The sequence below is a fragment of the Eutrigla gurnardus genome (genome assembly GCF_963514095.1).
Source record: "Eutrigla gurnardus genome assembly, chromosome: 16".
NCBI classification, from domain to species: Eukaryota; Metazoa; Chordata; class Actinopteri; order Perciformes; family Triglidae; genus Eutrigla; species Eutrigla gurnardus.
Window position 1 is genome coordinate 4,829,793 of NC_139927.1, and position 27,305 is coordinate 4,857,097.

Below are 27,305 nucleotides of genomic sequence, written 5' to 3' on the forward strand. Positions count from 1 at the left end.
CATAAAGCCAACGTATTGGTATGCTGGAGCGAAGATGGTGCATCGGAACATAACGCATAATGAACATAATGAACATAATGAAAAAGCAGTCGGTGGTGTTTGAACTTGCCGTTGTACTTCCCATTGGTGATGAGCCCCGCACGAGCCGGGTGACGTCACGACGACCCGGCAGCAACGGGGAGAAGAAGAAGAGTAGTCGGACATCATGGTGAGCCCTGAGTGTGTTTTAGTGGTTCAGAAAGCACCCCGTTAACTGTGTGTGTTTGAGTGTGTGTGCTTTTTTTTTTTTTTTTTTTTTTGGTGGAGTCTCAAAAGTTTTAGGTTTTGTCACGTGACGACTGTTAGCTAACTAGCTGTTTAACTAACTTCCCCTAGCTTGGTTTAAACGTAGCATTAACGCTAGCTAACGTTACCGTAATTACCGCCAGTAGCTAACGTTAACGTTATTGTAAAAATAAGTCTGATTAAGTGTATCGAGGGGGGCAAACGTACGTTTTGGCGTTAACGTCGTCGTTAAACGGTCACACAAGTTGACTGCTAGTCGACGTCATAGAACTGCTCCCTGTTGCTAGGCTACCTCCGGTTGGCAACACGCCCTAGTAACCAGCACGACTTGAGTTTGCTTCGTAGAAATACTGTAGTGTTGCTGTTCAATCTGGTTCACATCCACCCAGAAAATCACCTGTTAAAACCTCGCTAGCTCAACATGCATCATCAACGGTGGATTATACACTCTGTGGGCACAGTAGAAGTAGATTTGTACGCTTAAATCCTGATGGTTACACTCATTTTAGTCATTAAATTGCCATTATCCGGGAATTCTGCTATTTAAATTAAATATCAAATCAGGCAGGCAGAACAGATTCAGTATAGAAGCATCCTAAAGCACTTAAAACATTAAAATATCAATTAACCTCATGCATACATAACTACAATTTATATAAACGAATATATATATAATAGTGTGGCTTGTATGCAGTGATACATTTCCAGTTGAGAGCTCCATTGTACAAGCAAGTTTTCCAAAGAACGGTTTGCTGAGGCTGAGCAGAATAAAAGAGTGATTTCATTTCTCCAACGCTGACACATTTTTTTTTCCTTCTTCTGTTCTGTGTCGGATCGTTCTGCCCACTCTGGAGCCACAGATTAACATTAATACAGGTCACCGGAGACCTCGGTGAAATCCATAAGTAAACACCGGCAGACAGAAGACGTGCTTTCTTAAAAACACACGAGTCTCACATGCTTAGATGTATACTGCATGTGATGCCTCCTATGGTAACAACAAGTTCACTGGCAGTTTCATACACACACAAACTACTTCTGTCAATTCACGAGGCCTACTTTTCATGATTAGCATTTGCATAGTTTCCACTACTGAGAGTAGCTTAAAAATGAGCAACGGCCACAAAGGAGAAATGATCTTATGCTTATCTTCTAAAACATTTCAGTGATGAATTAATAATAACGGGACTTAGCCAGAGGGCTCAGTTGTTAGACAGTCCTTTACTTTAATGTAATTCCTATGGTATGTACGTTTGTTGCAGTTCGATCAGAGTTTCTAACCCTGCTCCAGACAGTAGCACAAGTTAAATGCCAGAAATGTAAACTAAATGTGAACTAAGTTGTCATGTAAAAATGTCTTCATTCTCTTAATAATCTATGTAAACAGAGCAAACTGTCTCAGCAGGGGTTTCCCACAGAGTAATGCCTTACTGAGGCTTTAAAAGAAGGAAAAAAAGCACAATTCCTCACATGGGATATCGGTTTTCTAATGAGACATATAGGCATGCTTGAATTGCCTTGTATTGATCGAAGATCAAAAGATTATATCCACCAAAGTACGTCCAACATTGCGTTGTTGTGATGTTTTCTCCCATGGGGGATGACTCACCAGGCAGAGAGGTTGATTTTGGGGTGTGTGTCTGTGGTTGGTTAGAGAGTCTGAAGGGGTGTGGTCTATTATAAATACGTCTATTGCTTGTTCCTCCTCTGTCACCTGTAATCTAACATCTCCCAATACTTGCCAGCAGTAAGTTTGAGCTGTTTTTTTTATTAAAGCAGAACCCGTGATATTGCTCTCTTGATTCTCCAGAGTGAAGATGAAGCTCACCGTACCACTTCTGCTTGTGGTCCTGCTCGCCGCTGCGGGTCTGAGCAGAGCCCAGGTCAAGATCCCTCTCCTGGATTTGACCAACGGCGTCGGGAGCGTCCTTCCCAGTCTCAGCCGGCCAGCGAACCACAGCCGCATCTTCTACGCGGTGATGTTTGACGCGGGGAGCACGGGGACGCGCATCCATGTCTACACCTTCATCCAGGGTGACTCAGGTACTGTTGGGACATGTCACCCGGACATGCTTGACTCTGCACTTTTACGCATGCTACCAGAGACTGGTTAAATCATATTTAAAGCATATTTACTGCAGTCGGGGCGTCATGTATTCACATGGCCTGTGATCAATTGATTTTAAATGCAAACAGTAGAGCATCAAACTGATTTTCAGGCTCTATCCCTTTCCTCAGCCTCCCTTCTATCCTCACAGCCTCCAAGCTCTGTAACCCTGTATTTCACCTCAAGGGACAAGGGTTATACTTGACTTAATTTACTTTTGAAGAAATAAGCCTATTTCGTCAGCTCCAAGTCAATATGCCTCATCTTGAATAAGGGGATATATTCTGCGTATGTATGCTAAGTAGATTTAAGGCTCTTAATGCTTTTAATAGCCGCTGCATATTTGACGTGGGCGGATCTTGTGTCTTTTAGCAGAGCTGCCTATTTTGGACAACGAGATGTTCCATTCCATAAAGCCCGGTTTGTCAGCATATGCTGACTCCCCTGAAATGGTGAGTTCATCGTCAAATCTAATCAATTATATTGAGACGAAAGAAAAGAGCTGCTGGCTCTACGTTGTGTTCGGAATCTCTGCCAAATAGCCTCCCTCTGCGAGTAATCACATTGTAATGGAAGTAAGTAGGAAGTGAGAAAAGCAAAAATGGCAAACAAGTGAATATTCAAGCCGTCTGATATTTAACACTTGAAGTGTTTTCTCATCTCTAATTGTCACCCTTTTGTCTGAAGACAGTTCTGAGCAGTAGTGAGCATTTTGTCTGTTATTTATTGTATTTTTTTTAAAGGCTGGACACACAGTGAGGATGTTGTTGAAGGTGGCCAAGAAGACGGTGCCTCGCCTGGAGTGGAAGAGGACTCCGCTGGTTCTCAGAGCCACAGCTGGACTTCGGCTGCTTGCTGCGGGAAAATCCCAGGTGCTTTTGGAGCAGGTACTGGAGAGTGTAATGGTGCGGAGACCGTGACATACTGAGTGCAAAGCAGAGTGCAGCCCTTAATCATGGGGGAGTCGTTAGGCGCTACATTGTCTGGCGCTTTTTAGGCAAAGTCTTATCCAGCAAATGAGGCAGGCAGAAGGAGAAATAATATTTTCAGTGTTGCAGGTGATAGACATGTGGAAAAGTATTGTTATCAGCGTTGTGTGAGCTTAGTGTGGAAAGCTCTTATGGAGGGGATAAAATAGTAATGGATGGCCCTGGGGCACCTTGGAAGATAAATGATACCTTATTAATCCCCCTGAGGGAATTAATTAATCCCTTCAAAGCGGAGGGCACCTCTGGATGAGCTACCATTACAGTAGATAACATTAAGGCCATTTCTCTGCTGCTTGCTTTGGCGCCCCTCATGCTCTCATTCTCTCATCCCTCTCCCCCTTCTCTCTATCCCGCGTTCTACCTCCCCTCCCTATCTACCCGTTCCCCCTTACAGGTTCAACATGTGTTTGATGAATCGCCGTTTTTGGTGCCGGACAACAGCGTCAGCATAATGGACGGCACCAACGAAGGTAAGCAACCCAGGCGTCGGTAATCACAGCCGTTCGTGTTCTTCCTGCAACACTTTGCAGGTGCTTTCTGTGTTGCGCAATTGTTTGTTTACTGATGACTTCAAGCTAAATTGCAGCAGATTATTGCCGTCTTTAATGATGATATTTAGGAGAAAGAAATTGCTCTTCCACACAAAAAGTTGCTGTGACCTCTAAAGTCTGTAATTAGCTGGTGAAGTGCTGTTATTATCTGTAATGTGCATGGTGTAATTGATTTGTCAGCATTTCAACCTTGTTTTTAGAATTATAGCTCTTACTGGCACATTACTGCACATGGGTTTCTATGTGCTGTAACCATTATCATTTCTGTGAAAATTAGTTGTCAGCTTTTCTAAAATTAACTCGTGCATTCCTCCTGAAGTGTCTTGGTTTGCTTATTTTTTTTATGTAGGAATCCTGGCTTGGATATCTGTGAACTATCTGACAGGTAAGTGCTGGAAACGTGCGTCTAAATTTAACCGAGTGTCTGAAATTAACATACCGGCTTATTTTAGACTCACAAATACAAGATGTATGCAAACAACTGTGATTTGTAGCTCCGAGGGGAGAACTATGATCTTTATCAGACTCAGCGTCTGGATTTTTTTTTTGGGTTGCACATTCTGTGTCAAATAGGGCGTTTGAAGATAACATCTGAGGTATAACTGGTTAGCGCTTCTCTGTTGTGGCTGCAGGATTAAAGTAGGAACCTCTTTTCAGGTCACCTGATTGCAAAAACCAAAAAGACAGTGGGGATCTTGGATCTGGGTGGAGGATCCACGCAGATCACTTTCCTGCCAAAACTGAGGGTCAGTTGTTTGTTTGCACGCTTAAGAGATTTCAGTATAAAATAAACTCTTTGGTGATTAGTAACCCATTAAATCCTTCATATTCCACCGTAGAAAACCATTGAAAGTGTTCCTGTCGCTGATTACGTTGCCAGGTTTGGCATCTCCAACACCACATTTGAGTTGTACACCTACAGGTAACATATTCATATTCATAAAACGTAGGAATCATACATTTGGATTATATCTGATCGCATTAAATACATGTCTGATTGAATCTCTATTCAAGGTCATTTCCATATATTTTTTAGTTGGCCTCCAGTATTGACTGATTATGTTACGAATGCCACTGACCTTGTTTAAACTTTGTAACTTCAATTGAATCTGCTTTTAATGAGGAAAACTTCTATTATCTGGTTAGTCACGAGGGAGACACCATTTGTTTGGGCAACAGTCTGTTCCCGATTATTTTTGTGACTGTACGACAATTCTTTGATTTGATCCAGTTACCTTGGAAATGGACTGATGACGGCGAGGCTGGCGACTCTGGGTGCTTTGGCTGCAGAAGGTACTGTGCTGCGCATGAGGAGGAAAAGCAGCTTCGTTGGCATTAAGTGTGGGTCATTGTTGTTCATTGTGAGCGCGTCTGAAGGATGCTGATGCACAACAGTGAGTCACTTCTCCAAGTGCTCACTCGGGTGTTGTTTCCTTCCTGTCCGTTTCTCCAAATACTGAGGAAAGTCAACGAGAGAGAGAGAGCACTTTCAACTCGTTCTCTCTAATAAACAATTCAAGTGAGACCCTGTGATGCATCGCCGAAGGGCTTCAGAGAAAATTGTGTTAGTGACTGAGGCAATCTCACAACATGGTGATCAGGTGTGAAGCCGTGAGAGCCGGTTAGGAGATTAAACAAATGATGTCCGTGCTCTTGACAGGGTTGGAGTGGCGCGTTTTTAAAAGTTTCTGCCTGCCGAAGAAGTTCAGGGGTGAGTGGAGTTTCGGAGGGCTGACCTATCAAGTGAGCGGAGACCCAGACGGTAAGAATAGATTTACTTTACAAAGCTGTAAGTCCTATTGTATGTGGGAATGAACGTTGTGATGAGGTTAAACCTAGGTTTTCAAGTAAATCAAGTAGTCAACTAGCCTGCATGTGATTTTTGTCAACTAGTTTAAGCTCATAAGTTTCCTGAAAATAAGTCATTCTCCATTAAAAAAAGGACAAAAAATGTCTTACAGAATTGTCAGATCACTGTACTCTTCACACTACACAACCTGCTTGCCTTGTAATTAAGTCTTGAAGGGCTTTTTGTCACGAAAACACGCGATACCATGTGTGAGATATTCCAAAACGAGTATCCAAGTTGTTTGTGCGCTAATTCACAGCAACAAAACAAATAAGGGAATGGGTAAACGAATGCGTTGCGATGCTCAGGCAGCAGGGATCGGCTGTTCTGCAGAGAGTTGGAGGTAAATATATTCCATTCTTCACACAAGTTTGGGTTCCAAATGCAACACATACAGTAAAGCTCCCGTTGTTCCTCCCCCACGTTTCCCCTCAACCCACTCCCGATATTCAGCATGCTAGACATCTGGAATCAGTCCGCGAGGCACCAGGGAGACTCTTGGCTTGCGTCTTTGGACAGTTCACACATAGCCGACGCCGATTTTTCCTCTGATCTGGGGATTTTAGTCAGGCAGCTCCAAAATCCGTCCGGGGGGGGAAAAATAAAGGGCCAAAGTAATGCAGTGTGATCTAGGCATTAGTCGACTAAGAGGGAACAGCCCGAGCTGTTATGTTCCCATTAAAATGGACTTGAATTACGCGTGTTCATTTTCACGATGTTGTTCCTGCATAAGATGCATCATTGACGCCACTGTCTCTGTTTCTCCTCCAGGTTACACAGGATACAAGCGCTGCTATCAGGAGGTACTTAAGGTGGTGAAGGGGATTATTCATCAGCCCTATGAGCTCGAAGACAGCAACGTTTTCTATGCATTCTCCTATTACTTTGACAGAGCTGTGGATGCAGGCCTTATCGGTTAGCACACACACCCTCTGTAGTCTGTACACACCTTACATAATTATCCGGACCCAGCAGGATGTTATTACCAATTCCAATCCAAGGCAGAGGCAGGAAGGGTGAGTCATCTCCACCTGTCTCAGTGGATTTGAAGAGCTATAGGTGTGTAGTTATTAAAGGAATTGCCAAGTCCAAGCTGAAAGGGCACATACTCTATTATTAGTATTATGGAAATGTGCCTTCCTAATGAATGGTGTAGCATTTAAAATATGTAGAAGATGACACCCATCTCTTCCTGTTGCAGATGGGGTCCACGGTGGGATGCTGGAGGTCAGAGACTTCAAGAAGAGAGCTAAAGAGGGTGAGATGGGCAAAGCAATGCATCCTTACTGTGGCGGATCTGCAGCGCCCAGTATTTCAATAGTCTGTTCCCACTGCTATGTGACCTCATCTTCTCAGCAGAATATAAATGATCAATCAACCTCACAGACATAATTCCTTTTTTGTCTGCTCAGTGTGCAATAAGATGACCAAGAACCCCCCCGTCAGTCCTTTCCTGTGTATGGACATGACCTACATCACTTGTCTGCTCAAGGATGGATTTGGCTTCAAGGAGAGCACCGTAATGCAGGTGAGCGTCTCGCAACGCATTCAACAGGCTTTGTGGCATGTTTTTAAACATTTTTGAAAGATACTCTGACTTCTTTCATTACTTTTCTTACTTTTTTCATGACTCTTTTCCGACATACTATACTATGACTTTTTTCATGACTTTTTTTGTTTTTACGACATACTATACTATGACTTTTTTCCGACATACTATACTATGACTTTTTTCATGACTTTTTTTGTTTTTCCAACATAGCATACTATGACTTTTTTACGACATAGTATACTATGACTTATTTACGACATAGTATACTATGACTTATTTACGACATAGTATACTATGACTTTTTTCCGACATACTATACTATGACTTTTTTCATTACTTTTTTTTTTTACGACATAGTATACTATGACTTTTTTCCGACATAGTATACTATGACTTATTTACGACATAGTATACTATGACTTTTTTCCGACATACTATACTATGACTTTTTTCATGACTTTTTTTTTTTTACGACATAGTATACTATGACTTTTTTCCGACATAGTATACTATGACTTATTTACGACATAGTATACTATGACTTTTTTTCGACATACTATATTATGACTTTTTTACGACATAGTATACTATGACTTATTTACGACATAGTATACTATGACTTATTTACGACATAGTATACTATGACTTTTTTCCGACATACTATACTATGACTTTTTTACGACATACTATACTATGACTTTTTTCATTCCTTTTTTTTTTACGACATAGTATACTATGACTTTTTTACGACATAGTATACTATGACTTTTTTCCGACATACTATACTATGACTTTTTCCTGACTTTTTTTTTTTTTACGACATAGTATACTATGACTTTTTTCCGACATACTATACTATGACTTTTTTCAATACATTTTTTTTTTCCGACATAGTATATTATGACTTTTTTCCGACATAGTATACTATGACTTATTTACGACATAGTATACTATGACTTTTTTCCGACATAGTATACTATAACTTTTTTACGACATAGTATACTATGACTTATTTACGACATAGTATACTATGACTTATTTACGACATAGTATACTATGACTTTTTTCCGACATACTATACTATGACTTTTTTCCGACATAGTATACTATGACTTATTTACGACATAGTATACTATGACTTATTTACGACATAGTATACTATGACTTATTTACGACATAGTATACTATGACTTTTTTCCGACATACTATACTATGACTTTTTTCATTACTTTTTTTTTTTTACGACATAGTATACTATGACTTTTTTACGACATAGTATACTATGACTTTTTTCCAACATAGTATACTATGACTTTTTTCCGACATACTATACTATGACTTTTTTCATTACTTTTTTTTTTTACGACATAGTATACTATGACTTTTTTCCGACATAGTATACTATGACTTTTTTCCGACATACTATACTATGACTTTTTCCGACATACTATACTATGACTTTTTTCAATACATTTTTTTTTTCCGACATAGTATATTATGACTTTTTTACGACATAGTATACTATGACTTATTTACGACATAGTATACTATGACTTTTTTCCGACATAGTATACTATTACTTTTTTCATTACTTTTTTTTTTTTCCGACATAGTATACTATGACTTATTTACGACATAGTATACTATGACTTTTTTACGACATACTATACTATGACTTTTTTCATTACTTTTTTTTTTACGACATAGTATACTATGACTTTTTTCCGACATAGTATACTATTACTTTTTTCATTACTTTTTTTTTTCCGACATAGTATACTATGACTTATTTACGACATAGTATACTATGACTTATTTACGACATAGTATACTATGACTTTTTTCCGACATACTATACTATGACTTTTTTCCGACATAGTATACTATGACTTATTTACGACATAGTATACTATGACTTATTTACGACATAGTATACTATGACTTATTTACGACATAGTATACTATGACTTTTTTCCGACATACTATACTATGACTTTTTTCATTACTTTTTTTTTTTTACGACATAGTATACTATGACTTTTTTACGACATAGTATACTATGACTTTTTTCCAACATAGTATACTATGACTTTTTTCCGACATACTATACTATGACTTTTTTCAATACATTTTTTTTTTACGACATAGTATACTATGACTTTTTTCCGACATAGTATACTATGACTTATTTACGACATAGTATACTATGACTTTTTTTCGACATACTATATTATGACTTTTTTACGACATAGTATACTATGACTTATTTACGACATAGTATACTATGACTTATTTACGACATAGTATACTATGACTTTTTTCCGACATACTATACTATGACTTTTTTACGACATACTATACTATGACTTTTTTCATTCCTTTTTTTTTTCCGACATACTATACTATGACTTTTTCCTGACTTTTTTTTTTTTTTACGACATAGTATACTATGACTTTTTTCCGACATACTATACTATGACTTTTTTCAATACATTTTTTTTTTACGACATATTATATTATGACTTTTTTCCGACATAGTATACTATGACTTATTTACGACATAGTATACTATGACTTTTTTCCGACATAGTATACTATGACTTTTTTACGACATAGTATACTATGACTTTTTTACGACATAGTATACTATGACTTATTTACGACATAGTATACTATGACTTATTTACGACATAGTATACTATGACTTTTTTCCGACATACTATACTATGACTTTTTTCCGACATACTATACTATGACTTTTTTCAATACATTTTTTTTTTACAACATAGTATACTATGACTTTTTTCCGACATAGTATACTATGACTTATTTACGACATAGTATACTATGACTTTTTTTCGACATACTATACTATGACTTTTTTACGACATAGTATACTATGACTTATTTACGACATAGTATACTATGACTTATTTACGACATAGTATACTATGACTTTTTTCCGACATACTATACTATGACTTTTTTCCGACATAGTATACTATGACTTATTTACGACATAGTATACTATGACTTATTTACGACATAGTATACTATGACTTTTTTCCGACATACTATACTATGACTTTTTTCATTACTTTTTTTTTTTTACGACATAGTATACTATGACTTTTTTACGACATAGTATACTATGACTTTTTTCCAACATAGTATACTATGACTTTTTTCCGACATACTATACTATGACTTTTTTCATTACTTTTTTTTTTTACGACATAGTATACTATGACTTTTTTCCGACATAGTATACTATGACTTTTTTCCGACATACTATACTATGACTTTTTCCGGACTTTTTTTTTTTTTTTACGACATAGTATACTATGACTTTTTTCCGACATACTATACTATGACTTTTTTCAATACATTTTTTTTTACGACATAGTATATTATGACTTTTTTCCGACATAGTATACTATGACTTATTTACGACATAGTATACTATGACTTTTTTACGACATACTATACTATGACTTTTTTCATTACTTTTTTTTTTACGACATAGTATACTATGACTTTTTTCCGACATAGTATACTATTACTTTTTTCATTACTTTTTTTTTTCCGACATAGTATACTATGACTTATTTACGACATAGTATACTATGACTTATTTACGACATAGTATACTATGACTTTTTTCAATAAATTTTTTTTTTACGACATAGTATATTATGACTTTTTTCCGACATACTATACTATGACTTTTTTCCGACATACTATACTATGACTTTTTTCATTACTTTTTTTTTTTTTCCGACATAGTATACGACTTTTTTCCGACATAGTATACTATGACTTATTTACGACATAGTATACTATGACTTATTTAGACGATACTGACTTTTTTCATGACTTTTTTTCGACATACTAAACTATGACTTTTTTCACAACTTTTTCACAATTCCATGACTTTGCCACCAGATGGTAATTGTAGTACACACATTTCATGCACACACAAAAAACGGGAAAATGTCTACACAAAAATGTGGTTAGATTTTTTTATTTCAATAAATACAAAAGGCATTTGAGTGATTTGGTGTTGGTCTTTTTTCCCCCCTCCTAGTTGACCAAGAAAGTGAACAACGTAGAGGCGAGCTGGGCTTTGGGCGCCACGTTGGACCACTTCCACAACCTGAAGATCCACTGAGGAGAAGGGAGGAACAAACACTGCTCATATAGGTGGTGCTCAATGACAAACACGGGTAATGTGCTCTAGCTTATCTACTCGTCCCCAGACGTCTGCAGTTAGTTTCATTATTTCATTATTCATTTCTTTTACAAACACTATTTGTAAAGGTAATAATATACTGAGCTGTAAATGAGCAACACTCAGAACAACTGAAGCATTGAAGGTTGATATTTGAGTGAAAGATGTTTCCAATCACACACTCAGTCAATGCAGCCTTGGGCATTACTGGATCCACAATTTGTTTTGTGTCTTTCTTTAGGCTGTGAAACAAATTGGCGATAAACTGTCCTTCAGTAGTTTGTAGTTAATATTACGTACGTGTCAATCATTTCAGCCATTAAACTTTTAGAAATAAGTGGGACTCATTTTCCATCCGAGTATCATCATCATCATTGCATTTCAAAATGTACATAACACATGGTCATTATATTTTCATAAACCTTTAAAACCCGTCTCAGTATTTCTTTGGGAGAACTTGTTTTCAAAAACTTGAGGAAAAAGGGTTGTTTTACGTACAAACGTTGCCATTTCACCCATGTCAAAATAAAAAACCTCATCGGTTGATAATTACAAATATCTACAGGGTGAAAGTCAGAGATTCATCCGTTTGCAAATAGTCACGACGGACTCAACGCAGAGATCTTTCAGGCCGGTGCTGCCGAGATACGCAGTCTGACAACTTTTCACGATGGCGGACTAAAGCAGCGCCACCACATCGTCTCCATAGGCGTGGCCATCGGTCGTCATGGTGACCAATTCATGTGGCTGAGACAGAACAACCACCGAGTCGGCGGAGCCTAGAGGGAGGACAAAGACACGTTCAAAGACACATCAGTGCTGTCTAATAGTGAGACACCTGTCAGTCTGAACGTACCTACAGTCATTGTGAGATGAAACAACAATCAGAGCCAAAAACGAAAACATTGTCCTTGAATCTCGGCAAGCTTTCGGCTGATTATACCTTTTAACTTTTAATGCCGACTGCTTATTTAGGAACAACTGAAGGACAGACAAAGAAATCCATGTAATACTGAGCCAATAAAAACATTTTCAGAGAAAAATAATTCAAGTCCACGAGGGGAGGAATAGTTATCTTTAGGCATCACATATGGACTTTAAGCTCAAATGGGAACAATTTCAAAGAAGTGTGGTTTCAGAAAACAAACTCAGAGCCGGGCCATATGGTCGATATCGACGGATACATGTAGTATCCCCGAGTTTACGTACGCAAAAAGTTAACACAGAAGTTACAAACAAATAATACACTCGTATTGAAAAAAAACATTTAGCTGTAGGCATGTGTTGTGAAATACCAGTAAAGATTGGTGTTTGCTATTTGTTTAGGCTGTCAGCCATGTTGGCTAAACTATTTTGAAGTGGTGTAACATAAATATCCAATTAAGTACATTCCAGTATGTGGTAGTTACAGCCGACTGGTGACAACTAGTCAACTAGTGCATTTTCTCTCCAGTTCAGTTCTCTGGAGTTTGGCAGAATGATTTTCTTTGAATAATATTCTCTGTGATCTAAACTTAAAATTTAAACAAACTACTACCATTACCAACCACCACCATAAATAATAATAATATTATTATTAATAGTAAAAATAACCAATCTAGTGTATACTGGAGAAATACTACAACCATATATTAACAATGTCAGCCTTACATGCTTCAAATATCATAAAACACAATGAGGTAAAATGTATTCTTAAATTCTCCAGATATAAAATAGTATTGTAAGTAATGGTACAAGAGTTAAAAACATTATAAATAATTATTAAATAAATTATAGACATAGTTGTGACATATTATTAAGCCCACCCCGTATGAAAAGTGGAGTTTCCCGGCCAAACATGTAAAGGGGCATACCTGGTGATCTCAGCATGGCATGGTGTAGATTCATGGGTTCAACAGTCGTCGTCATGGTGACCATATTGTCTCCACTTTCGGTGTCAGCCTCCAGCAGGCTGCTGTGTGTCAGAGCCTCTCCTATCAGTCCCAAACAGACAACAAACTTCAGCTTTTTCCCACTCCGCAACACAAAAGAAGTATGAAAAGGGAAAGTGGCACATGCTGTACTTAGCCCACGGTCGTTAAGAGGACTCGCTGTGTCTGAAAACATCAACGTGCAAAACTCAAATCTGCTCATTATTGCCAATTTTTACAGTGGCTTTTGATGCTCGTATAGAAAGGTTTTCAGGACTGTAGTTATTCCAACACAGACAGTCAATTTAATTATTCATTACACAGAAAGTACCCATCTGTTTTGAAGCTGCATCTTCCTTTGCTGCATCTTCCCTTGCTTTTACTAAAGACCAGTCTCTTTGGGGAGGCTGACCCGAATAAATCTGCTGTTTATAATTAGAACTTTGGCAGCGTTTCCTCTGCGTAGCAGCGGGGAAGCACCGCAGTTGAATTACCACAAACGTGTCAAGGAGGCGAATGCAGTGTCTGCTCTCATTGTTTCCGAACCAACAATTAAAAATAAAAACCCAACTAAAACTGATTTAGTACGACTAGACCATATGATGGGAGTGTGGAGAGCTCAATGAGAGATGCTTTTAATCTGAAGAGGTACTGAAAGTGATGCTAAGAATAGAGTGAAGCAGGGTACATTTCTCACAGCTGCAGTGGGACATTTGCTCAAGTATCCGACCAAAAAGACATTTCAATGAGGCATGAGAGGCTTGAAGACATGAATTTGAGTTACTGTGCCATTGTGACGCGGTGATTACCTGCTTTTAAGACAAATCTGACCCCACCACAGCACCTAACGGGCAGTAACCAACTGTTTCTGCAGCAGAGCTGTGCAGTTTGGATTTTACAGAGATATGTGCAGACTGAAACAATTCCACTACTGGCCCCCGAAGAATAAGAAATTGGTATGATCAAGTAAAAGCCATTCATTATTCACAAAAAGCTCTGAAATGCAACTTAAACCAACACATCTCTGTGAACATTTTAAAATGCATGGGCTGCTTGAAGCAACGTTATCCCAAAGGATTAGCATAACCACCTACTGCACTGACTGTGTGTGTGTGTGAGAGAGAGAAGACAATGCGATTGAGAAACCTGTTTCTCTGCTCTCGCCGCCGAGCCCCTCCTCCCCGTGCCTCTTCCTCATGTGGACGTTCCTGCTGCCGGACTGAGAGAAGGTCTTCCCACAGATGCCACAGTGATGAGGCTTCTCACCTGGGAAACGCAAAGAAAAGAAAAGACCTCCTGTGATCCCTTGCATCTCTTCGTGGCACATGATGACATACTGTGCACGCTAATTACTAAAAAAATAAAATAAAAATAAGGGCTCAGTTGTACAGCTGTTAATTCTGTCCCACTCACCAGAATGCACGAGCATGTGTTTCCGTAGACTGGAATACTCTGCAAAGGATCGCCCACAGCCATCTGCTTCACACAGAAAAGGCTTCTCTCCTGGAAGCAACCACACACACACACACACACACACACAGACACACACACTTAATGTTGTATACTCATGGAACCCACGGTGACTGACCTATTTTGATGTGCTAAAACGTGACAAATTTGATATAATTTTATCCGACTAAGTGGATCTTATAGCTCAGAGGAAGCCGTTCTTTCTTTATGGGAGAAAATACAAACACCGTATAGCGTAGCGTGTCCCTAGATAGAAGACGCAGACCGTGGAACAAGCCATCAAAAATCTTAATGTCACCCTAAATAAAAGATGACAAGAGTACGGTTACTCATTGCAGCAGTGAAATGGAGGCGCCAGTCCTGCTGACTCTTCAAATCTCTGGCCATGACTGCAGCGAGGAAGCATTAAATGAGCGGAGTCAAATGGCCTGAGTCAGTTATTGCTTCCAGCGTGTTTTCCCTCCGCGAGTATCTCCCCTCACCCGTGTGTGTGCGTCTGTGGTTCTTCAAGTTGCCGGCCGTGGTGAACTTCTTGCCACAGTTCTTCTCCTTGCAGGTGAAGGGCTTCTCGCCGTTGTGCGTCCTCATGTGGACCTGCAACCTCTGCAGCACGTAGAAACTCTTCCCGCAGCCCTCCGCGCCGCATCGGAACATCCGGTCGTTCCTGGGAGCCCGAGAGAAGCGAACAAACAAAAAGGCCTCAGCGTCTCACTCTCGTGTGCGCCTTTTCGTTTTTGCAGCAGCCTACCACGAGGTCAGACAGGCCGACCACGAATAGATTTTTCCTACACTAATGTTAAGAAAGTGCCTGCAGTGTTCTCGATCCGTTTGGCTGCTCTGTCTGTCTGCAGCACAAACAACCTGTGGGAAACGTCGTGTTCATTCCTTTGATTTTGTGGTGAAATTAATTTAAATTGTATGAAAAAAATGGGCTGTACATACTTGCTTTTGTCAATGATATTGTGAATTTTGTTGTAGAGAATAAAGGTTTAAAAAGATGAAATCTATAAGACATATTCAAAATTGTTGCTTTTATTCTTGGAAGACTTTTTGTTCTAATTCTTGAAAATATACAGACAGTACTCTGTCTGGTGTCTTGTAAGGCCTTGTGGACTGGGAACAATTATTTAAAAACAAATGTCATGCATAGGGAACAGAAGCACTTTGATGTAATAACCTGTTTGAGACAAATTATGTGTTGCATTTTAATATCGGCTTGGACATTTCTGCTAAGAGCCAAGATAATAGCAAGTGTAATTAGTTGTATGAAAAGCTGCATTGTTATGTTTCCAAAAAGGATTTGCACCGGGTTGAATATTGATGCATCTTGTTGTAAACCCATCAGCCTCCCTCTCCGTGTGTGTGTGTGTTTACCTGTGTGTTTTAAGGTGGTATTTGAGATGAGCCGGCCAGGTGAACGTCCTGCAGCAGCCTTCAAATGAGCAGCGGAGGAGCTGCTTGGAGAGGGGGCGGCTGGTCCGAGACTGCAGCTCTCGCTTGTCTCCGTCTGCTGTCAAACTGTGTGTGTGATCGCCTAGGCAACCGGGAGAGAGAAAAGTGAGCGGTGTTGGTGAAAGAAACAATAAAGGAGTGCAGTGTGGCCGGCCTGTGGAGCCGGCTGGACACAGTCATCAGGGACCGATTGAGACCTGCAGACAACAACAAAACAGCCACTAAAACGTTACAGTATAGTATGCCATTAAAATATCATAGTATATATATATATATATATATATATTTTTAAATTGTAAAATAAAAAAGTCATAGTAAAGCAACCCTGTCTGCAGGTCTAGCTGGTCCCCTGTCTGCAGATGTCTGCAGGTCTAGCTGGTCGCCTGTCTGCAGGACTAGCTGGTCCCCTGTCTGCAGGTCTAGCTGTGGTCCCCTGTCTGCAGGTCTAGCTGGTCCCCTGTCTGCAGATGTCTGCAGGTCTAGCTGGTCGCCTGTCTGCAGGACTAGCTGGTCCCCTGTCTGCAGGTCTAGCTGCTCCTCTGTCTGCAGGTCTAGCTGCTCCTCTGTCTGCAGGTCTAGCTGGTCCCCTGTCTGCAGATGTCTGCAGGTCTAGCTGGTCCCCTGTCTGCAGGTCTAGCTGCTCCCCTGTCTGCAGGTCTAGCTGCTCCTCTGTCTGCAGGTCTAGCTGGTCCCCTGTCTGCAGATGTCTGCAGGTCTAGCTGGTCGCCTGTCTGCAGGACTAGCTGGTCCCCTGTCTGCAGGTCTAGCTGTGGTCCCCTGTCTGCAGGTCTAGCTGGTCCCCTGCCTGCAGATGTCTGCAGGTCTAGCTGGTCGCCTGTCTGCAGGACTAGCTGGTCCCCTGTCTGCAGGTCTAGCTGCTCCTCTGTCTGCAGGTCTAGCTGGTCCCCTGTCTGCAGGACGAGTTGGTCCCCTGTCTGCAGGTCTAGCTGCTCCCCTGTCTGCAGGTCTAGCTGCTCCCCTGTCTGCAGGACGAGTTGGTCCCCTGTCTGCAGGTCTAGCTGCTCCCCTGTCTGCAGGTCTAGCTGCTCCCCTGTCTGCAGGTCTAGCTGGTCCCCTGTCTGCAGGTCTAGCTGTGGTCCCCTGTCTGCAGGTCTAGCTGTGGTCCCCTGTCTGCAGGTCTAGTTGCTCCCCTGTCTGCAGGTCTAGCTGGTCCCCTGTCTGCAGGTCTAGTTGCTCCCCTGTCTGCAGGTCTAGCTGGTCCCCTGTCTGCAGGTCTAGCTGGTCCAGAGCGGGGTTGCGAGGTGGCCTCGGGAACCCAGCTGGACCTAATCATCGGGGTAATGACTGAGGCCTGCCGAACAACCGATGCCACAGAAAAGAAAAAACCAACCACCCCAAAGCTGAATGCAATCACTGCCTTTTCACCTGGCCAGACTCCCCGCTCTGAATGCCTTTAACAGCTCCAATCCTGCTAACCGCGTGCTGGCAGTAATGCACCTATAACGATACCCCACCGCTGAGGGAACCGGTCTAATCTACAGCAAGTACGTGGGAGGGCAGCCCGCCGCCACGCCGGCTCAGCCCGCCGCCACGCCGGCCCAGGTGGGGGACTTTCAGTCCGATCCAATGTGTTCCCTCTTAACTGGTGCACTAGCTCAGAATAAGACACATTCCCAAACGTGCCACAATGTAGAAAATGTGTTTTAAACAACACACGTGTGTTCTTCCACGACTTCATGGAAAAATAATGAGTTCAAGAATAAACATGTAAAAGAGTCCATGTGAACTACATAACCTGACATTAGGCCATGACAACACATACAGATGATGGAGCATATTAAGAGCAGAAGATCAGAAACCACGGAAAACACATCCGACAAGGTTGGGAGGAAATAAACCAGCGGAGGACAAGGATGGGAATAAACTTCACTCTCATCGTTTTTCTAACCGCCGGCCTCCGGCTAGGATTGGGCTCAGTCAGATGAGAGATGTAGCTGGGAGTCATGGGGTCTTGAAATGTCATTGGTAGAAGTCTTTATCTATCAGACAGCCTGTGCAGGGAAGTTAAAAGTAATGGCGGTGAAGTTCCGACTCCTGGTTGCTGCAGGAAACGGCCGTGTGTCGGATCACAGAAGATCTCGTCACAGTTAAAGAGTGAGACGGGATTCAGGACAAACCGCGGAGCAACAGGTTCAGATAGCATTTAGGAGGAAAGAAGCAAAGATGGATAAATACTTCTTTAAACATTGATTCAGAAACTTTTAAAAACTAGTCCATAAAGTCTATATATTTATATAAATAAATATATAGACTTTTTTAAATCACAAAAAGTAAAAAACAGTAAAGGATGTCATAAAAGTGATACGATAGTATGTCATAAACAAAGTCGTAGTACAGTATAGTCATTAAAATATAAAACTCAAATTATACCAGCATGTCAAAAAGTTAATAAGTCCTAGTAGAGTGCGTCATTAAAAAGTCGTAAAAATGTCACAGTATAAAGTCATAAAATAGTTATTTAAAGAAGTTATTAAAATGTCAAAATATTTCACAGAATAGTTTGCAAGAACAAAAAGTTAAAATGTTGTGGTGCAGCGTGTCATTAAAATGTAAAAGAAAGTCATAAAAAGAAATGAATAACACAAAAAGGCATGTGTATTATATAAATAATAGAAAAGTATAAACATGTCATCAAATAAATATTATAGAATGTCACAGAAAGTAATTAACAAAAGGTCACCGTGTGTCATAGAAAGGTCAGATGCTATTTTAATGTTAGAATAAAAACGGCTGTCAAACTATGACATGGCCGGAAGCAGTTGCCAAGCAACAAGTGAAGACTCAAAGGCCAAAAAAAAATCCTTATAAGATGTTGAATATATGGTTTTCTAAAAAGGACGAAACGATGCGATTCAAATATAGATCTGGTATCGAGTCAATCTATTCTATTCAGTTCTATGTTTAGGTGCTATATACACATTATGTACTGGATTTTAAGTTTAATTTGTTGCACATTTGTTGCATTTTAATTCCTGACAGATTAAAAATTTAGTGGGTTTGTTTGCTGCTGTTGTACGGTTTATTATTTTAATAAGAATTTGGATCTTCACATCTAACATGAGTGTGTTCGTATTTCAACATATTTTCCTGCTGCCTCTTTCCCGTCGTCTAATCTGCGTCTGTCTGTCTGACTCCTTCTCTCTCTGAAGCACTAAACCATCGCAGCTAAACGTGCTAAAGCGTGATCAATGTTTCACGATAACGCCCCGCGTGCGTCTCCGCTGGATATTTGCAATCAGACTTGTAAAATGTGTGTCGGCAAAGTTACAAATTGGTTTTGATTCAGAGACTTGTGATGAGCGGCGTTGAACACGGTTTCCGTCAACGCTGATTACTCTCCATCCTCATCTCGTCGCTGACCTGATTTCTCGTCTTTCCCGTCTTTGATGCCCGCCGTAAGTAGACCGCCTCGTGTTATCTCACGTGAAAAATTGTGCAGCTTCTTTATTTTCCTCTCGTTTAGTCTCGAGCCAACAGGCTTGTCAACGCACGCCGCTGGCAGGACCTCGAATGGAATGACCCTTACCGTTACTGACGCTTGCGGCCCGGGCGTCCTGGCTGGCCTTGGCGTCCCTTGCCAGCTGCGCCCGCGTGGCGGCGATCAGGCTGTCGTGGGCCAGCTCCTGCACCCGCAGATACCAGGGAGCGCTGCCATCTATCCCATAGTCCCCCGACGACACGCCCTCGTCATCGTCCTCCCCGCCGCCGTCCGCCGCGAAGATCAGGGACTCCGAGGAGGCTGTGATGCCTGAGAAAGGAAACAAGAAATTCAAAGCCAATGCAACATTCTGCACAAACGTCTTATCATCCTCCCATCATGTTCAGCGATTCTGAGCCTGGCTGAGAAAACGTTGGCCAGCACGCACTGAAGAGGAACATAACATGCTCAAAAAAAGCAAATCTCCTCTTTATTTGGGATTTGAATTCAATGCAACAATAGACGGCGAGGAGTCACCGAGTCGCAGACAAAGCGAGGTGAGTGAGAGACCTAGAGTTAATTTTCGGCCCGTCCTTCCGAGGTCTGACGAACCAAAAGAATGAGCCTGCCAAGGATCATTTCTCCCAGCCAAAATAAATCACAGTTCTTCATGAAAAATGTGTCACCCCATTTCTTTTCAGCGGCGTGTGTGGAATCAGGACACGAGATACGATCCGGCGTTTTAATGTGAATTCTCACTCCTTTTGAAAGTGATGTTTGAAAATCCATCAGGAAGTGACTCATCCTGCAGCAACACATCCTGGATATGTGAACGGCAACGGGCAGGTGGAGCGTTCTTTACCTTTGGCGAGGTTCAGCAGGACGTAGGAGGTGCTGTCCGACTGCTGGAGGTCATGGAGGATGGGCGGGGGGCTCGGCGAGGCCCGTGGATGATGATGATGACAGTGCGTCTGGACCACCAGGGGGCTTCGCTCCGACACGCCCCCGAACTCGGCCAGGGAGGGGGAACTCTCGGGCTCATGGCTCAGGCCTCCTCCGTCTGCGGAGAGAAAATCAATGTTAGAAATAAGTGCAAAATAAGCCCACGGTGATGGCTTTAGTGGCATGAGTGGAGACAAAAATACGCAAAAATATAGACATAAAAATACCCATTTCAATTACGGTCAACAAATGTGTGTCTGCTTACAAGAAAACCCCACAGGGCACCATTAATGTATAAATACATCCAATATCTAATATTAGTTCTAGCTGAGCTCTCAGCATTTTTTTTTTTCCTAAATGGGTTTACTGGCCATCCAAATGCTGAAGTATCTGGAGCAAATAATAATCCTCTAGACCTAAAGGGACCTGGAAAACGGTGCAGAACTGTCTTAGAACATTTTAACATTAAAAAATGGCCTTTTTGTATAAATCAACCATCACAATCTATGTTCTTCTCACTCTTTATTAATATTAAATCACTCAAACATCAAAACATTCTGCTCAATCAGCACATTATTGCGGATTTATTACTTTGAATCATTTGTAATCTAAAAAATAAAACGTACACTCAGTCCAATGAAACGTGCAGAATGGAAACACATTTAAATAAACTTTTATCAACCCCGTCCATACTTTTAGCTAGAAACACCGTTCCTCTAAAATGGGAAACACATTTAGAGAACTTTAAAAACCCATTAAAACTTTTTAAAACATTTTTTTTTATATTCAACACTCGGATTTGTTCACATTAGTTTGTATTTTGGGGGGACTGTTCGGAGGCAGAGTGTGTGACGTCAACGCGGGAGTGGAGAGGAGCTTCAAAAAGCTTCTTTAAAAATTCTCTTAAACTTGCTCTCATTGCCACAATTCTTCCTCTTCATCATGTCAGCTTCAATAGCGTAGGAAAACGTAGCTTCTTCCATACAACGTATCCAACGGAAGCACACACGGAGCTGCACATTTGGCAGCGTGGGCCTGAAAGTGACGGGAGCCACCAACCTGCCACGTCGACTCCCATGGAAACTGTGGAAACTTCTCTAATTGCTCCCATTCAAACATTTTTCGACACAACAATCATAAAAATCCGGTTATTTTTCTCTTTCGTGAAAACAACACTTGTAGTTTTTGACCTCTGCTTAATCATTATAAAACTAACCGTTTGACCCAGGAGTCGCAGCGGTTACTGTCACCATGACAACAGCGGTATAACGGAATAACAGGATTGTACTATACGGTATAATGCAGTTTGTAGTCCCATTTTTGCGACGTGAGAAAATAAAAAACAACAATATGGTTCAGGGTGATTTTAGGAGTCGGAGGAAAGGAGCTGATCTGAAGTCTGGTGGTGTAACGTTTGCCAGACAGCAGCAGGGCGAGCAGGCTGTGGCTGGTTTTGTCTTTTAATATCCTTCAGGTCCTTCACAGGCGTCTCTCGCCACCGATATCACTGATGCTTGGTAGACGGGGACCAATGATCACCTTTAATCACCTGGTGCAGAGCCCTCCTGTCTCACACATCCCATGTCACTTTGTAATGTTTCCAGGCAGGATGCTTTCTGTTGCTCCCGTGTGAAAGTCTCTGCACGGCAACGTTGCCTTTTATGAGCTTTTTTTCTCCGCCGGGATGTGCGATGACCACGGCGGGTCACCTCAGCTCCACTCGACAATCACAGAGCAGCAGGTGGTTCTCCAGAGCGCCACTCTGCGAGACCGGCCATTCCCTCTCTGAGCTTCAAGTCTGATTATCGTTAGCCGACGACGGTAACCTAACCCTGCAAGGAGAGCCGAGGAGGCGTGGCTGCCAATCTGAACTGCCTGGGGTCAGTTTGGGAGGAAGTCTAATAACCGGATGCAGAGTGAGGCGCTCGAGCCCAGAGGGAGAAGTTTGCCAATCAGTTTCACGGGGGAGAGAGGTGGCGCTGAATGCTGAGCTGAAGTCAACAAACAACTCACTGATGTAGATGTTATTCTCGGGATGTGTGGAGGGGCCGAGTGGAGACGGCATCCTTTGTGGGTCCGTCCGGGCTGGCTGGGTGTCGACTTTGATGTCCTGGAGAACCGGTTTCTCAAAGCACTCCATCAGAACAGGGCTGAGTGCCGCAGGGCGGCAATCATTTAGACTGTACGAAGCAGGCGGGAGCGATTTCTTCTAAATGTCAGCGATGACATCAGTTAGCCCGTTGGCACATTCTTAGTACACAACCGGGGATCAGGCCCGGCAGCTTTATTCATAGTCAATCTAATCAGTGGAATTTCTTTTTCATAATTGAAGAATTTGTCCATATATTCAACTTTAAACCTGCATTAACTGATTTTTTTTTAGCCACTTAGAAGCAAACGGAATAAACACAACATTCATATTTAATTACCTTTTAAATCAATATTGCAAATTTGTTTGCAAACGGCTGCTTCTTTACTCCTACAGCAGTTCCCTTTGATATTTTGGAGCTGTGATCCAGCTCACCTGGTGGACGTAACTCTGATGTTAACTCTCTTTTAGCTCTTTTGTTGGTCTCTACCAACTCCTGAGGGATCTGGGTTGTTTAGCTGCTAAATGCTCCATTTGGTTTATGTGTGACTGCGGTTTGGTGCTGAGTGGGCAGTGTACAGTGGGTTTTAGAAGCTTTTCCTCTTGAAAACAGCTCCCTGCTGCATCCGAACAACAACGCTATGAGAGCTGTGAGAGTGAACCAACAGCTAATCAATGAGCTGAAACCCTAAAGCTAAATGTAAATCTGAGGGGGAGCTGCAGATTCAGATTCATCTGTCATTTGATACAGAGTTCTTATAATAATATTGAGTATGATTCTTATCATAATACTGAGTATAGTTTGTATAATAATACAGAGTATGGTTATTATAATAATAGAGTATGGCTCTTATAATAATACTGAGTATAGTTCTTATAATAATAGAGTATGGCTCTTATAATAATAGAGTATGGCTCTTATAATAATACTGAGTATAGTTCTTATAATAATAATAGAGTATGGCTCTTATAATAATAGAGTATGGCTCTTATAATAATACTGAGTATAGTTCTTATAATAATAGAGTATGGCTCTTATAATAATACTAATTCTTATAATAATACAGAGTATAGTTCTTATAATAATAGAGTATGGCTCTTATAATAATAGAGTATGGCTCTTATAATAATACTGAGTATAGTTCTTATAATAATAGAGTATGGCTCTTATAATAATACTGAGTATAGTTCTTATAATAATAGAGTATGGCTCTTATAATAATAGAGTATGGCTCTTATAATAATACTGAGTATAGTTCTTATAATAATAGAGTATGGCTCTTATAATAATACTGAGTATAATTCTTATAATAATACAGAGTATAGTTCTTATAATAATAGAGTATGGCTCTTATAATAATAGAGTATGGCTCTTATAATAATACTGAGTATAATTCTTATAATAATAGAGTATGGCTCTTATAATAATAGAGTATGGCTCTTATAATAATACTGAGTATGGTTCTTATAATAGAGTATAGTTCTTATAATAATACTGAATATGGTTCTTATAATAATACAGAGTATAGTTCTTATAATAATAGAGTATAGTTCTCATAATAATAGAGTATAGTTCTTATAATAATACTGAGTATAGTTCTTATAATAATAGAGTATAGTTCTTATAATAGAGTATAGTTCTTATAATAATACTGAATATGGTTCTTATAATAATACAGAGTATAGTTCTTATAATAATCGAGTATAGTTCTCATAATAATAGAGTATAGTTCTTATAATAATAGAGTATGGTTCTTATAATAATACTGAGTATAGTTCTTATAATAATAGATTATAGTTCTTATAATAATAGAGTATAGTTCTTATAATAATAGAGTATGGTTCTTATAATAATACTGAGTATAGTTCTTATAATAATCGAGTATAGTTCTTATAAGAATAGAGTATAGTTCTTATAATAATACTGAGTATAGTTCTAATAATAAAAGAGTAAAGATCTTATAATAATAAAAGAGTATAGTTCTTATAATAATAATAATAATAATAATAATAATAATAATAATAGAGTATAGTTCTTATAATAATAGAGTATAGTTCTTATAATAATAGAGTATGGTTCTTATAATAATACTGAGTATGGTTCTTATAATAATACTGAGTATAGTTCTAATAATAATAGAGTATAGATCTTATAATAATAAAAGAGTATAGTTCTTAGAATAACACTGAGTATGTTTTTATAATAATAAACCTGAGTATGGTAATATTCAGTGATGAAAGGGATCCACACAACAGAAGGAGACTGTAATATTACTAAACAGATAATAAACCATCACTGGTGGTGTTGTGTGACGTGTAGTGACAGTGACAATGAGGTGCCTACTACTGATGGTGTTGTGGCCTGTTGGTGGACCAGACCAGACCAGACCAGACCACACCAGAAGCAATGAGAGGATGCTGACCTGTGAGCTCCAGCGGGCTGCACAGCGAGCTCTCGGCCGGAGTCAGCAGAGGCAGGCAGGCGTGTTTGGAGTCCGAGTCCTCCAGACCCTGAACCATCGGGATGGACGCGTTCTGCACAAACTGCACCAGCAGCTGAGGGGAAAGGGGGAGGAGCCACAGCGTAATAAATATTCACAGCACTAAACTAAAGTCTCCTGGCTCTCTGCTATGAAAATGACGGATGATGACATTGATGTACCTCTGGTTTGGAGTCGAGCTCATCAGAAAGCATCGGTCACCCTGTGTGGAACCTGTAGAATAGAAAACCTATAACAGATCCATCAAACGCACCCGCATTTAATACGATTTGATCCCCCAAAAACATAATACTCACTTGAAATTTGACCTGCTGAATAGTGAGATGTGTCCGTCGGTCATAAGGGCAGCATGCAGGTCATCTTCGAGCCGGAACCATCGCACAAAAACAAGCCCCAAAAACGTTAAAGTCTTGACAATCACGTACCCAAATACAGCTAGCGGCTAAAACGTAGCTTAAAGGCGCGACAGCACCGCGTCAGTCGGAATTGTGTTGATAAAAAACGGATGAGAGAAATGCCTTGTTAAGTTAGCTAGCACTGGTAGCAGTTACCAAACTAGCTAACGGGGGCTAACAGACGGACGTTAGCTGGCCGACGTCCGAACCCGGCGGTTGATGACGCTCCGTCCGTGTAAATAACGTCATCAATTCTTCACTAACACGAAGCCAGCTCGTTTTCCTTGTTACACTTGTGTTATTGAGCTAGAGAAAGTGAGTGGCCATGTCTCCTTCTTCTTTGACTTTTTTTTAACAGCAGCTGACGTCCGTAGTGGTGCATTACCGCCATCTGCTGGAGTGAGTCAGCACCTGCAGTGTCCGGGTTATATTTCCCCACCATCCATTTGCCAGACGCCACCCGGTGGTCGAATCGTGAACTACAACGTTAAAGGCCAGAAAACAAAATTCACCCTGGAGTTATTGAAGAAGCATTTTTTTTTTTAAAGATATAAAATAAATAATTAATACATATCCATCCCTGAATGTTTTCTTTATTTATACAGCACTTTACACACAACACAGTAGGCCCAAAGTGCTTCACAGCACACACAGAGGAAAACCTAAATTAAAGAAGGAAACAAATGCAATAGAAAAGAAGAATTAAAAAAGTGATGATTAATAATAATTTCGACAACATATTGTATGCACAATTTAAAGCGATGTATGTGTAACATGTATACAGAAGTTTCTCTAGTAACTAGACAAGTGTCAATAAATCAAATATATGTTGCAAAAAACACATTGTTCAGTGTTTGCATTGTAACAGCAGGAATTTAACTTTGCTAGTGTAGTGAGTGTGTGGGAAAACTCCAAAAACAAACACCTCAGAGTTTCTCACTTCCATCCAAGATACTCCTCCTTGTGTAATATAAAGTTTTATCTGAACTAATTTAATACACTCAAGAAGCAACAAAAATCCAGCCAAATATTGCTGCAAAAACACGACATCATACCCAAGAAATGTTTTTCTAGAAAAGCCGAGTCAGCAGTCTTGCAGCGGTCCTGGCTCCGGTGTCTTCATTACGGTCTTCATTAAGGACATGGGGTATGAAAAACAAAATTGCTGATCCGTTACAGTGACAACAGCACAAGTATTAAAGCCATATGGAAAGATTGTTTTCTTTGAAGTTCCTTAATGAATTGATTGGACTAAAAGCCGAGTATGTCCAGTTCAGGCATGTTTGGTTTTTTAAGTCGCCGAATGTAGAAAAGTCTACATCTTGTTGCTGGAAGCTAAGCGTGTCAGCGCAAGCAGAACCAGTTTGGCTGCTCTCAACAGCGTGAACCACATTCCTTATGGTGGGAAGACACAAAATACTTTAACAATAGTGTTTCTGGAGACTTTGGAGGAGTGGAACAATGACCCGAAACCAGCATCAAATCTGAATATTAATCCGGTGCTCCGGTCCTCTCAAAGTAAAAGCAGAATATGTTTCTGTAG

At 40.3% G+C, this 27,305-nt stretch overlaps 2 protein-coding genes across 2 annotated transcripts; one reads left to right on the plus strand and one right to left on the minus strand.

Annotated features, from left to right (window-relative positions):
• Positions 1-100: 100 nt before the first annotated feature.
• On the plus strand, positions 101-11,909 carry entpd5b (ectonucleoside triphosphate diphosphohydrolase 5b). The gene is made up of 14 exons (XM_084030670.1): positions 101-208; positions 2,096-2,328; positions 2,765-2,844; positions 3,136-3,279; positions 3,776-3,851; positions 4,282-4,317; positions 4,590-4,678; positions 4,772-4,854; positions 5,164-5,225; positions 5,593-5,694; positions 6,553-6,696; positions 6,983-7,039; positions 7,194-7,309; positions 11,421-11,909. The coding sequence occupies exons 2-14, from the start codon at positions 2,103-2,105 to the stop codon at positions 11,502-11,504; spliced, it is 1,299 nt and encodes a 432-aa protein (XP_083886796.1). The 5' UTR covers positions 101-208; positions 2,096-2,102; the 3' UTR covers positions 11,505-11,909.
• A 149-nt stretch (positions 11,910-12,058) lies between these two features.
• Positions 12,059-26,130, minus strand: znf410 (zinc finger protein 410). The gene is made up of 11 exons (XM_084030669.1): positions 25,664-26,130; positions 25,529-25,580; positions 25,290-25,422; positions 20,698-20,895; positions 19,944-20,165; positions 16,319-16,478; positions 15,427-15,608; positions 14,888-14,977; positions 14,621-14,740; positions 13,418-13,537; positions 12,059-12,343 (listed from the first exon to the last, which is right to left on the minus strand). The coding sequence occupies exons 2-11, from the start codon at positions 25,559-25,561 to the stop codon at positions 12,243-12,245; spliced, it is 1,359 nt and encodes a 452-aa protein (XP_083886795.1). The 5' UTR covers positions 25,562-25,580; positions 25,664-26,130; the 3' UTR covers positions 12,059-12,242.
• Positions 26,131-27,305: the final 1,175 nt, after the last annotated feature.